Raw genomic sequence first — 13,905 nt, forward strand, 5'->3', positions numbered from 1 at the left:
GTTAATACTTTCTAAATAATTAAAAACACATATTTATTTTAAAAATCATTAAGTAAAAATGGTATTTGTTGATTTGGTGTTTTTTATATTAACCCCAAAAAATAAAATCTTGTTTTGTGTACTTTTAAAAATGTAAACTAATTTAGGGAAATATATGGAATTGTAAATTAAGCTATTATTTTTAATCACTTAGTGAAATTTGGTGCTTTTCTTTTTTAAATTTAGCCTATATTAAATTATTTAAATTATTAAATATACCCAAGTAATTAATAGCATATTTTTAATCATTTTAAAGTGATGATGATTCATGAAGTGAATTTGTTGATGAATCCGTTCACACACACACTCTCTCTCTGCTGAACTTGTCTTCGGCTCCTTTTGTTTTCAGGAGTTTTTACGGGAAGTGTGTGTGGAAAGACATGACAGTCCGTGTGTTTTTGTTTAGTCATTTGGTTTTGAAGTCAAACCCCTCCCACACACACTCGCCTCGTAACTGACCCACGCCGAGAAGAATAGATTTCAGCAACACTGACCAAAGCTGGGATTTATGATCACTGTTTCTTTAGCACTAGTGTCCTGTTCTTCTGTGGGCCGGACCGCACACTTTCTTACGCAGTGACAAATACAGTCAAACCAAAATATATTCAGACACCTTTCTCACATTATCACAGTTTATTCACTATAGTTTAGAAAATGGAAATAAAATATGACAAGAACTCAGTTGATATTTGACTGGTCTTGTCCATCCTTCTGTTAGACTGTCTCACACATGAATTATGTTGAATATCTGTCAGCTGTTAAATTTAACTACACCATTAGATAATACCAGTTTAGCTCAACCAATCACCAAGCAATGCTTCATTTTGTTCAGTCTGTGTGTGAAAAAAGAGCATTAGCAATTAAAGAAAAAACACTTCAGCAACAAAGTCTGAATCATTTTTGGTCCCAAATTTTTATATATTTTACTGGTAGTCACTGTATATGAAGAATTTTTGGGTATAATATGTCACAGTTTACTTTATTTTGCTATCCTCACTTACATAAATAGTGTCCTGATCACACTAGTACAAATTGTTTTTTTTTTTAAATATCTGGTGTCTGAATAATTTTTGGTTTGACTGTTTACCCATCTTGAGCCCATCTCCTTGAGACAAAAGGGGGGGGGGAGCAGAGAGAGAGTGAGGGGAGAGAGAAAGAGAGAGAGGTTGGGGGAGAGAGTGAGTGAGAGAGAGAGAGAAAGAGAGAGAGAGAGAGAGAGCGAGAGAGAGTCCCTCACGCACTGCACGTAGCAGGATCATTAAAACACAGCTTCCTCTGGCTTCAGGCCAACAGCATCCGGGGTTCACATCAGTTCATCTGTGTTTCTCTCACACATGAGGTGGAGGTTTGGCCTCAGATCGAGTCTTCCGTGAGGTTGAAGCACAACATGTTGTGACGCTCAGGAAAGGATTGCCAGGGTCCAGCCCTCAGACCTCCTGCAGTGTGTGTGTGAGACTCGATCTGCACCCATGCTATCCAAACCTATATAGGCCAATGCAATTACCTGTTGTACTGACTTAAAATTATTGAATTTAAAAAAAAATATTGTATAAAAAAAAAAAAATATTTTTAAATTTGAGCAAAATTATTTCCTCTAATTTGTAACTTTAAAAAAAAAGAATATATTAATCATTAAAAAGTGAAATGTTATGAAGTTAAATTGAACTTGACTTATACATTTAAAAAGTAAATTAAATAGATTGATTTTTCTTGATAAAATTGTATATATTGTACACATTATTTTACTTTTTTATTTATTTTTGCATAATTACCTAAATAATTAAAATCTATAAAAATAACATGTATTTAATGTATTTAAATACATGTATTTAAAATAACATGTACATGTATTTAATTTAATCATTTAAAAATCATTAAACTTTTTAACTTTTAAGTATTTTTAGATTTTTTGAGTTTTTTTAACTTATATTTTAGGGTTTCATATTTTTATTTAATATTTATTGTTGTTTTTTTAATTAAAAAAATGTAAAAGTGTATTTTTAATCATTTAAAATTCAATAAACTAATTAAAAAATGTTTTTAATTATCAAAATTGTAAAGTATTTTTACATTTTGGTAGTATTTGTACAGGCTTAAATTAAAAAAAATATATATTATATTTTAGTGTTAAATATTTCTATTGAATATAGGTTTTTTTATTCACCTGAATAATAAATAAAATAATAATAAATAAAATTTTAAAATATGTATACATTTTGGTAATATTTGTATACAGGCTTAAATCTATTAAATTAAAAAAGTTTATTATAATTATTATTTTAGTGGAAATTATTCACCCAAATAATTGAAAAGTAAAAAAGTAAGGACTTTCTAAGTCCGGTTTGTAATAGTGAGATCAACTGATAACATGTAAGCCAAGAGTTAAAAAAAAAAGTTTTGTTTTGTTAAGAAGCAAGTCTTGTGTTTTTACTCAAGCAAATCTGATCAAATGCCTTCATGGGTTCTGAAGAAAAGCATTTTATTAATGTTCACTCAATCTTAAATCCTTCCACATTGTAAACAAGGGACATAAGAGCAGAAGTGAAGGAAACTGAGATGGATGTTTTCAGTCTGCAGGACTGGGATGTTTGTTGCTATAATAATATGTGTAGAATGTGGAAAAACTTGCGTCATTTCTGTTGTGAGACTTTGACAATGCTGGTTTGGGCTGAAAACATCCCTCTCAACAAGTTCACATCATCACATCTGTCCCAGTATTTGAACTGAACGCCACATCCCTCCATATGACCATGAAGCTTTGCTTTTAACCTGAAGCACTTCATCTGAAGTCCACATCTTGAAGGGATAGTTCACCCAAAAATGAAAATAAGCCCATGATTTAAAAAACTCCTACTTTAATCTGTGGACTCAGTTATTTAACCCACACTTCAAACGCAGGCGCCATCCTGCAATCCGGTCTGCAACCGAGCGCAACACTGACTCAGTATCAGCGCTATTCCTGATTTAAAACTCTTCACAAAACTACAAAACAGTGATGCACATCCTGTGCTCTTGAGCTTAAAGGGATAGTTCACCCAAAAATGAAAATTAGCCCATGATTTACTCATCCTCAAGTCATCCTAGGTGTATATGACATTCTTCTTTCAGACGAATACAATCAGTTATATTAAAACATGTCCTGGCTCTTCCAAGCTTTATAATGGCAGCGAATGGCTGTTTCTGTTTTGAAGTCCATAAAAGTGCATCTATCCATCATAAAAGTGCATCTATCCATGATAAAAGTGCATCCATCCATGATAAAAGTGCATCTATCCATCATAAAAGTGCATCTATCCATCATAAAAGTGCATCTATCCATCATAAAAGTGCATCTATCCATCATAAAAGTGCATTTATCCGTCATAAAAGTGCATCTATCCATGATAAAAGTGCATCTATCCATGATAAAAGTGCATCTATCCATGATAAAAGTGCATCTATCCATCATAAAAGTGCATTTATCCGTCATAAAAGTGCATCTATCCATCATAAAAGTGCATCTATCCATGATAAAAGTGCATCTATCCATCATAAAAGTGCATCTATCCATCATAAAAGTGCATCTATCCACGATAAAAGTGCATCTATCCATGATAAAAGTGCATCTATCCATGATAAAAGTGCATCTATCCATCATAAAAGTGCATTTATCATCATAAAAGTGCATTTATCCGTCATAAAAGTGCATCTATCCATCATAAAAGTGCATTTATCCGTCATAAAAGTGCATCTATCCATCATAAAAGTGCATCTATCCATGATAAAAGTGCATCTATCCATCATAAAAGTGCATCTATCATCATAAAAGTGCATTTATCCGTCATAAAAGTGCATCTATCATGATAAAAGTGCATCTATCTATCATAAAAGTGCATCTGTCCATCATAAAAGTGCATCTATTCGTCATAAAAGTGCATCTATCCGTCATAAAAGTGCATCTATCCATCATAAAAGTGCATCTATTCATCATAAAAGTGCATCTGTCCATCATAAAAGTGCATCTATTCATCATAAGAGTGCATCTATTCATCATAAAAGTGCATCTATCCATCATAAAAGTGCATCTGTCCATCATAAAAGTGCATCTATCCATCATAAAAGTGCATCTATCCATCATAAAAGTGCATCTATTCATCATAAAAGTGCATCTGTCCATCATAAAAGTGCATCTATTCATCATAAAAGTGCGTCTATCCATCATAAAAGTGCGTCTATCCATCATAAAAGTGCATCTATTCATCATAAAAGTGCATCTATCCATCATATAAGTGCATCTATTAATCATAAGTGCATCTATCCATCATAAAAGTGCATCTATTCATCATAAAAGTGCATCTATCCATCATAAAAGTGCATCTATTCATCATCAAAGTGCATCTATTCATCATCAAAGTGCATCTATTCATCATCAAAGTGCATCTGTCCATCATAAAAGTGCATCTATTCATCATAAAAGTGCATCTATTCATCATAAAAGTGCGTCTATCCATCATAAAAGTGCGTCTATCCATCATAAAAGTGCATCTATTCATCATAAAAGTGCATCTATCCATCATATAAGTGCATCTATTAATCATAAGTGCATCTATCCATCATAAAAGTGCATCTATTCATCATAAAAGTGCATCTATCCATCATAAAAGTGCATCTATCATCATAAAAGTGCATCTGTCCATCATAAAAGTGCATCTATTCATCATCAAAGTGCATCTATTCATCATCAAAGTGCATCTATTCATCATAAAAGTGCATCTATCTATCATAAAAGTGCATCTATTCATCATAAAAGTGCATCTATCATCATAAAAGTGCATCCATCCATCATAAAAGTGCATCTATTCCTCATCAAAGTGCATCTATTCATCATAAAAGTGCATCTGTCCATCATAAAAGTGCATCTATTCATCATAAAAGTGCATCTATCATCATAAAAGTGCATCCATCCATCATAAAAGTGCATCTATCCATCATAAAAGTGCATATATCCATCATATAAGTGCATATATCCATCATATAAGTGCATCTATCCATCATAAAAGTGCATCTATCCATCATAAAAGTGCATCTATCCATCATAAAAGTACATCTATCCATCATATAAGTGGATAAATGCACTTTTATGATGGATGGATGCACTTTGATGGACTTCAAAACAGAAACAGCAATTCACTGCCATTGGAAGAGCCAGGACATTTTTTAATATAACTCTTTAATATCTTTTAATATAACTTTTGGTGAACTATCCCTTTAAGAGTTTGTGTCATTAGGGGCACACAATCTATTGTAACTATTTTCATTAATGTTGCATTTATGATATTTCAGATCTCAATACTGATGCTTGCATATCAAAATTCGGACTATTTTCTCTGTTTTGTTGACAGGCAATGGTGGCGTGTTACCCGGCTAAAGGCACTGGATATGTGCGCCATGTGGACAACCCAAATGGCGATGGGAGATGCGTCACATGCATATATTACCTTAATAAGAATTGGGATGCAAAGGTAAGTATCATCTGTAATTCATTGCATCCTATTCTTTTTTCTTTTTTTTTATGATACATAAAATATAACAAAATTGATACAAAAGGAATACATTGATAGAGCGGGTTACAATACAGATAACAATAATCAAAACAGAGAAAAAATAAATAAATAATAATAATTAGAAAATAATAATAATATATATTTTTAAACAATTATGAAAATAATGAGGTATATATAAATGCAAGTGCACAAAAGACCAGAAAGACGCATATACCTACAGTGTGTGTATTCATCCATCCCAATACCATTGCATCCTATTCTGAAGAGTTTGATATGAAAGATTGTCTGGCTTTGCCATGTTTTAAGCATGCTTTATCTGTATAAGCGCTACAGAAAGTTGACATGACTCTGACAGTCGGCATGAATGGCGAGCGACTGCATACGTGCCAGTAGGCCTGCTTCATTTCGGCCTAATCCCATTAACCTCAGAGATTGTAATCTCCAGAGAAAACCAGGAGGAGAGTTACTGAAACCGCTTACCGAGTCAGGGAAATGAGGCACGAGACTCATTACACTGGAAAACGACTCGCACATGAATCGTGCAATTAATGCATTATACCTTTTAAATATGTTTTTTAAAGATTGCATAAATGTCCTGTCGCACAATGTTTTTGTATACCATGCTCGTTGACTATTCTATTCTACATAAAATCCACCATATTTACCTTTAGTTGCTTGCTTTTGACTCTAACCTGCTGCCTTGGTCCTGTTTTCCTCTGATGGTCTACGTCAGAACGGAGGCTCACTATTGGTCAGCATCACACACATGACCAGCATCAGCCAATAGTGAGCCTCCGTTCTGACGTACAACCCAGAAGTGCTGCGCTGTTACACTTCGTGAACTCACTCAGAGAAACACAGAAGAAAATGAAGAGTTGAATAAAGTCGTTATTTTTGCACACAAAAAGTATTCTCGTCGCTTGATGAACTTAAGGTTGAGCCGCTGTAGACACTTGGACTATTTTAAACATTGTCTTTACTAACTTTCTGGCCGGCAAGTTTCAATAACAGAGAAGCCTATGGAGGAGTGAGACAGCTCTCAGATTTAATCAGAAATATCTTAATTTGTGTTCTGAAGATGAACGAAAGTCTTACAGGGTTGAACAACATGAGGGAGAGTAATTACTGACAGAGCTTTCATTTTTGGGTGAACTAGCCCTTTAATAAGCTTCTTCAGCCTGGCATCTCCAGCTTTAACCCCGGCACACTACGGCGTAAAACAGGGCACTAGCGACGACACACTGATAGAACATGTGAAACACTTGCTACACACTTTGAAGGACCCGAGTCTTCTCAAGAAGTAGAGTCTGCTCTGGCCCTTTTTATTGATTGTTCCGGTGTTTTTTGTCCAGTCAAGTCTGTCATCGATGTGGATCCCCAAATACCGGTAGGAGTCCACTGTCTCAATAGCCCTATTCGGACGGGACTAGTTTAACATGGAGAGGTGGGGTAAAGTAATAATTACCAGAGCTTCTCTGTGATTTTAGTCCCGTCCGAATGTGTATCTCAGTGATCATTACAGACAATGTCAGTGAAGATTACAGCGACTTTTACCTTCAGTAAAAAGGTCCGGAACAATGACCTCAGGTGATACTAATCCTGTGCGATGTAGTGTACACTACATCCTTATGCATCACTTTCTGCCAGGACTTTTACGTGCTTTTCTCAACTCACTGAAGTGACGTCGATGTCCGGGTTAGCGGTAGCATGAGCCGTCAGGCAAGAGTTATTTAAATAAACTCCTGATGTACTTACAAACTTCCCAATGCCTCGATTTATGAGTACAGAACCTATTTGTGCTACTGTAGAAGTTTGGCACCATTCTGGGCATTATTAGTGCGGTAATTTTTTAGGAGATACAACCTTGGATCCATTAGCGGCTGCACTAAACCATCCGGCTGATATCTCTAAATAAGCTCTAACTTTAATAATGTTTGACCAAGGGAAAAAAGGCTTCTGGGGGGTTGGCTCGAGCCGGTCATGGTGCAAAGGACCCTACGTTGAAATTACTCCGAACCATCCCTTTAATGCTCTGTGAACTAACATGAACAATCAATGAACAGCTGTTTTTTTATTATTATTATTATTTTATTATTATTATTATTATTAACTAACATTAAGAAATATAAACAAATACTGTAACAAATGTATTGCTCATGGTTAGTTCATGTTAGAACCTTATTGTACAGTGTTACCAAAAGATCTTACTGACCCCAAAACTTTTAAACTTGTAGTGTACGTTGGTTCAGTGACGTTAAATAATGTTTTTGACTTGAATAAAACCAGTTCATTTAGATGTTGCCACTTTTTTTCAGTGTAGAAAAAAATAGCTGACATCACAGCATTTTAAAGTGTACTTCCCTGATGATTTTGCACTTTTGTGCTTGAATGCGCATGCATTGGTGATCAGTGTGAAGCGTGTGCTCAGCTCCCTGGAGAGAGAGAGAGAGAGAGAGAGTGTGTGTGCATGTGAGCAGCGTGTCGTTCATGTGAAAGGTTCATATTCTCGCACCCTCGGCGTACAGGTCTTTATCCAGCATGTGGTCTTTTCCTCTCATCCCTGTTCAGGAAGGCCTCGCTCCGCTGTGTTTCCTATCCTAGCCTCCTCCAGACCTGGCCTCTCATTGTTTGTGTCGCTCTGTTATTTTCACTAATGGAATTTATCGTTATCACTAAAAAAGCTCCAGTCACGCACTGCTGAGTCGACTTTATTGTCAGTAGTCACGTTAGCATGATATCATGCGAGTTTATGATTCAAAACGGCATCAGATGAAAATCACATTTATATGGAAAGGGATGATTTATTGTTTCAGAGGGAACATTTTACACCCTAGCAACCACCCAGAACACCCTAGCAAATGCCTAGCAACCAGAAAACAATAGCAACTGATTAGCAACACGCTTGCAACTGCATAGTAACACCCTAGCAATCATCGATCTTCAAGCTCTTAAAACTAACTCAAACTTTCTGGTCGGGCTTTCTAAAACCAAAATACAGTTAGTTGAGATTGTATTTTTTAACCACCCAGATCCAGAAAACCATAGCAACTGAATAGCAACACTGTAGCAACCACCTAGAATACCATAGTAACCACAGAGCAACACCCTAGCAACCACCCAGAACACCCTAGCAAATGCCTAGCAACCATCCAGAAAACGATAGCAACTGAATAGCAACACTGTAGCAACCACCTAGAATACCATAGTAACCACAGAGCAACACCCTAGCAACTGCATAGTAACACCCTAGCAATCATCTATCTTCAAGCTCTTAAAACTAACTCAAACTTTCTGGTCGGGCTTTCTTAAACCAAAATTAGGTTAGTTGAGATTGTATTTTTTAACCACCCAGATCCAGAAAACCGTAGCAACTGAATAGCAACACTGTAGCAACCACCTATACCATAGTAACCATAGAGCAACACCCTAGCAACCACCCCGAACACCCTAGCAAATGCCTAGCAACCATTCAGAAAACCATAGCAACTGAATAGCAACACTATAGCAACCACCTAGAATACCATAGTAACCACAGAGCAACACCCTAGCAACAGCATAGTAACACCCTAGCAATCATCTATCATCAAGCTCTTAAAACTAACTCAAACTTTCTGGTCAGGCTTTCTCGAGCCAAAATACAGTTAGTTGAGATTGTATATCTTATGTACCTTTTGTCTAACACTAAAGCTCGTAAGTGATTGATGTTATTCTGTGTCTTTAGGATCACGGAGGCATACTGCGGATATTTCCAGAGGGAAAAGCTCAGTTTGCGGACATCGAACCCAAATTTGACCGCTTGCTTTTATTCTGGTCTGACAGACGAAACCCTCACGAGGTCCAGCCTGCGTACGCTACAAGGTATTCATGCACAAACACACACACATCATGCATTTTCATCTTTGTCTAGTCCTTTTTTCCCCTTTATAACTCATAAACTTCTCCTGTGTTTATAGATATGCCATTACCGTGTGGTATTTTGATGCTGATGAGCGGGCGAGAGCTAAAGAGAAGTACCTCACAGGTAATTTCACCCAAAAATAAAAAACTGTAATTATTCGCTCACCCTAAAGTCGTTCCAAACCGGTATGCTGTTATTAAAGAGGGTGTTTGAGCAGCATATCTTTTAAATATAACAACAGAGTCAGCACGTCTGTCGAGCTCCAAAAAGGACCATATCATTTTTGTAAAATGAGTCTGTACAGTTGTACAAGTCTTCTGAAGTCATATGATAGATTTGTGTGAGGAACAGACTGAAATTGAATTTGTTATTCTCACAATATCTTCCTCTCCGAAAATCAATTTCAAGTGCCATAAGTCTTTAATATTAGTTACCCTTTGGTGCTCTTTGGTAATTTTTGACTGAAAAATTCAACTTTTTTTGTATTTTTTACTTTATCGGAATGGTATGAAACTTGGGAAAGGCTTTGGCGCTTGCTGTTTGATCACACACACAAAAATCATGGTTATGATTCAAAAAGGTTAAACATTCCTTAAAAAAATAGTCACACTTGTATTGTTGAGATGGTCCTCACTGCAGAACATGAAATCCAGGGGGAGGAGTCGGATTCAGATCCAACTCCTCCCACCTTACATATACCTAAACCTACCAATCTCCACCCACTGATCCCTAAACCCACCCCTAAACCTACCAATCTCCACGCCCTGATCCCTAAACCCACCCCTAAACCTACCAATCTCCACGCCCTGATCCCTAAACCCACCCCTAAACCTACCAATCTCCACCCACTGATCCCTAAACCCACCCCTAAACCTACCAATCTCCACCCCCTGATCCCTAAACCCACCCCTAAACCTACCAATCTCCACGCCCCGATCCCTATACCCACCCCTAAACCTACCAATCTCCACCCACTGATCCCTAAACCCACCCCTAAACCTACCAATCTCCACACCCTGATCCCTAAACCCACTCCTAAACCTACCAATCTCCACCCCCTGATCCCTGAACCCACCCCCAAACCTACCAATCTCCACCCCCTGATCCCTAAACCCACCCCTAAACCTACCAATCTCCACCCCCTGATCCCTAAACCCACCCCTAAACCTACCAATCTCCACTCCCTGATCCCTAAACCCACCCCTAAACCTACCCATCTCCACCCCTTAATCCCTAAACCCACCCCTAAACCTACCCATCTCCACCCCTTAATCCCTAAACCCACCCCTAAACCTACCCATCTCCACCCCTTAATCCCTAAACCTACCCATCTCCACCCCTTAATCCCTAAACCCACCCCTAAACCTACCCATCTCCACCCCTTAATCCCTAAACCCACCCCAAAACCTACCAATCTCCACCCCTTAATCCCTAAACCCACCCCTAAACCTACCAATCTCCACCCCCTGATCCCTAAACCCACCCCTAAACCTACCCATCTCCACCCCTTAATCCCTAAACCCACCCCTAAACCTACCCATCTCCACCCCTTAATCCCTAAACCCACCCCTAAACCTACCCATCTCCACTCCTTAATCCCTAAACCCACCCCAAAACCTACCAATCTCCACCCCTTATATCTGGATCCAACTCCGCCCCCTGGATCTCGTGTACTGCATTGAGGTGCTACTGGTATTGTTCGCGGCCAAAAATATGCGCATTTCGTCTAGTGGAAGCGTTTGGTACTGCAGCCAAACAAAATCTTAATGAAAGCTCACTTTTTTAAGATATCAATCTCAAATTTGGAACACAACTTGTTTAGCTTTGATTTTCTCGCTTTTAGTGTAAAACATGTTTTGGAAAATATATATTTAACATAAAAATTGAAAATATTATGCATTTTTCATCACAAACATAAAAATATATAACTTTAAGTTCTCTTTTTTAAACATCAGCAATAATCTGTCAAGTGTCGTCTTTAAAAAGAGACCAATCTTCAGTCTGTGATCCAAAGCATTCAAGATTTATGACAGTTTAAGTTGGAAATTTCATTTTCAGGTCTATTCTCAAAAAGTGAATAAATGGATTATAACTACTGCATAAATATAATTTAGTACCATAAAATCCCCTAAAAATACAAAATACTAAATAAAAAGATTATAGCATGATCATATTCTACATCCCTTAATATCTAAACTTAAAAACTACCTTCCTAACTATTAATAAGCAGTAATTAAGAGTTTATTGAGGTAAAAGTCGTAGTTAATAGTGAGAATTGGACCCTAATCTAAAGTGTGACCAGAAATGTTTTCAGTGATTTTTGACCGCCAAGCGAAGAGCACCAGAGGGTTAAAAATGTGTTGAATATTTTATAAGCGTATTGCGTAGTTGTGCTTGGAGTTATTTGTTTTATTTGCAATAATAGTGCAATGAAACATGCCAAATTGTGCCGATATCATTTTTGGCCAGGCTGTCATTCAAAGAAATTATGAACAACAACAAGAGAGAACCAACGAAATATTAATATCTGATTATGTTGTATAGTCAATGTATGCTTTTTCCTGTGAGCTTTTTTTTTTTTTTTTAAATCTACATTATTATTTTTCTTATTCTTATTCTTATTATTATTATTTTTGCATAGTAAAATAAAACCTGTAGCTCTACCTGGCTTCTTTGCCAAATAATTTTGTCAGATAAATACCTTAACCAAGTTTAGTGTTTTGTTCTTCCCTCATTTAAAATAATTTGCTCATATTTTGATGGTTTAAAAGAAGATTATCAGGAAATAATTACTTAAATTTCCTCAAAGAAAGCGTCATGTGCTCATTTAGTTTTAAGTTAAAGGGGTGGTTTAATGCCCTTTTCACAAGATGTAAAATAAGTCTGTGATGTCCCCAGAGTGTGTATGTGAAGTTTTAGCTCAAAATACCCCACAGATATTTTTATATAGCATGTTAAAATTGTCACTTTTTGAGGGTGAGCAAAAACGCACTGTTTTGTGTCTGTTCCTTTAAATGCAAATGAGCTGCTGCTCCCGGCACAGGGGGCGGAGCTTCAAGAGCTCATGTTCTTTTACCTCACACACACATGCACTGGAAATTTCAATGTTTATGTTCAAACCGGAGTCAGACAATAATGGAGAGACTCAAGAAGAAGTGACAACATGTAGAAGCAACAGGACATTTCTGAATGGATAGTTGATGAATTTATGTAGTTTATGTGTAGTATCTTCTAGACATTGATTAGCATATTCTGTCTTGATAATCTATAAATCGTGTTCAGGGGGCGGGGTTTATGTAAATTCTAGGGTTGGTGATGTCACTAACCCGGGAGGAATGTGGTGTAGTCTCTACCAGCCGTTTGTTGTAGTCCTTAAAAAGCGATTTCTTTAAAAGCAAATATCTCCCTTTGCTTTGAACTTTGAGCGTTGTAACTTTGCAGATGTTGTTTATGATCAAACAGCAACATTACACACTAACTAAAGTTAGAAAAGTATAATCATAATCAACCACCCCTTTAAAATAGAAATTGTGTCAAACTCTGACATTCTTTCCTCCTGGTTTTCTTTTTGTAAAGGTGCTGGTGAAAAAGGAGTGAAGGTGGAGCTAAACAAGCCGTCTGAACCAAGCTAATCAAAGTGCCATTAATCCGGACTTTTCCTGGTTACACGCTGCGTGGAAAAAGAAGAAGAGGGATTCGGAAAAGGCAGCGGGTGTCCGTGACGAAGCAAGAGAAGGAGAGGAGGATTGAATTAATAGAGTTTTAAAACTGCAGAATTCAGAATTCAGAGTTCCTGGAAAACCAGCTAACTTTGAATATGACGATTGAATTTTACTTTTAAAAAGGTACAGTACTCTGGATTCATTCTCATGTGACTGGAGTCACAGTGCTTCGGAGGAACGTTTCAAAGTTAAAAGGAGAAATCTATTTTTTTTTTTTTTTGCATTTGGATCTGGGACAAGTTTCTGCATTTCGACCTGATCTTTATGAATCAAGTCGTACATCTATGCATGTTCTTTCTCATAACCACTGATCAGACTGTCTGTTCGTACTGAAACGCACCCAATGCCAGCGAGGTAGTGGACTTTTGGCATGTGTATTCTGGCTGATGCATCATGGGAATGTCATCTGCAGTCCTACAGCTTAACTTTGTTACATGCACAGGGTCATGCCCTTGCAAGTTATTGTTTAAATTCATCAAAATAAAAGCCTGTTTGCATTTTACAGATTGTTGCATTTGTAAATATTCTCAAACAAGGTGTAATTTTGCTTATTTTTCCTGCTACGAGTATCGGTTATACTCGTGTGCTTGAGCACTTAAATATTTGATATTTCACCATCTGCTGCTGCACAATAACAGCTCTTTACTAATCAAAACACAAAATATTGATTTCAGATCAAAATCAACAAAGTTGGTGTTTTAAA

The 13,905-nt window shown here is 36.8% G+C and overlaps 1 protein-coding gene across 1 annotated transcript in view; it reads left to right on the plus strand.

Annotated features, from left to right (window-relative positions):
- The window catches only part of egln1a (egl-9 family hypoxia-inducible factor 1a), a 29,755-nt gene extending 16,051 nt beyond the window's left edge, over positions 1-13,704 (plus strand). Inside the window, exons 2-5 of the mRNA XM_079855661.1 lie at positions 5,421-5,540; positions 9,304-9,440; positions 9,536-9,603; positions 13,057-13,704. Of these exons, the coding sequence (XP_079711787.1) occupies positions 5,421-5,540; positions 9,304-9,440; positions 9,536-9,603; positions 13,057-13,112 (381 nt within the window). The 3' untranslated portion in view covers positions 13,113-13,704. The remainder of the gene's footprint in view (positions 1-5,420; positions 5,541-9,303; positions 9,441-9,535; positions 9,604-13,056) is intronic.
- The last annotated feature ends 201 nt before the right edge of the window (positions 13,705-13,905 follow it).

This window comes from Squalius cephalus (assembly GCF_949319135.1).
Source record: "Squalius cephalus genome assembly, chromosome: 21".
NCBI lineage: Eukaryota > Metazoa > Chordata > Actinopteri > Cypriniformes > Leuciscidae > Squalius > Squalius cephalus.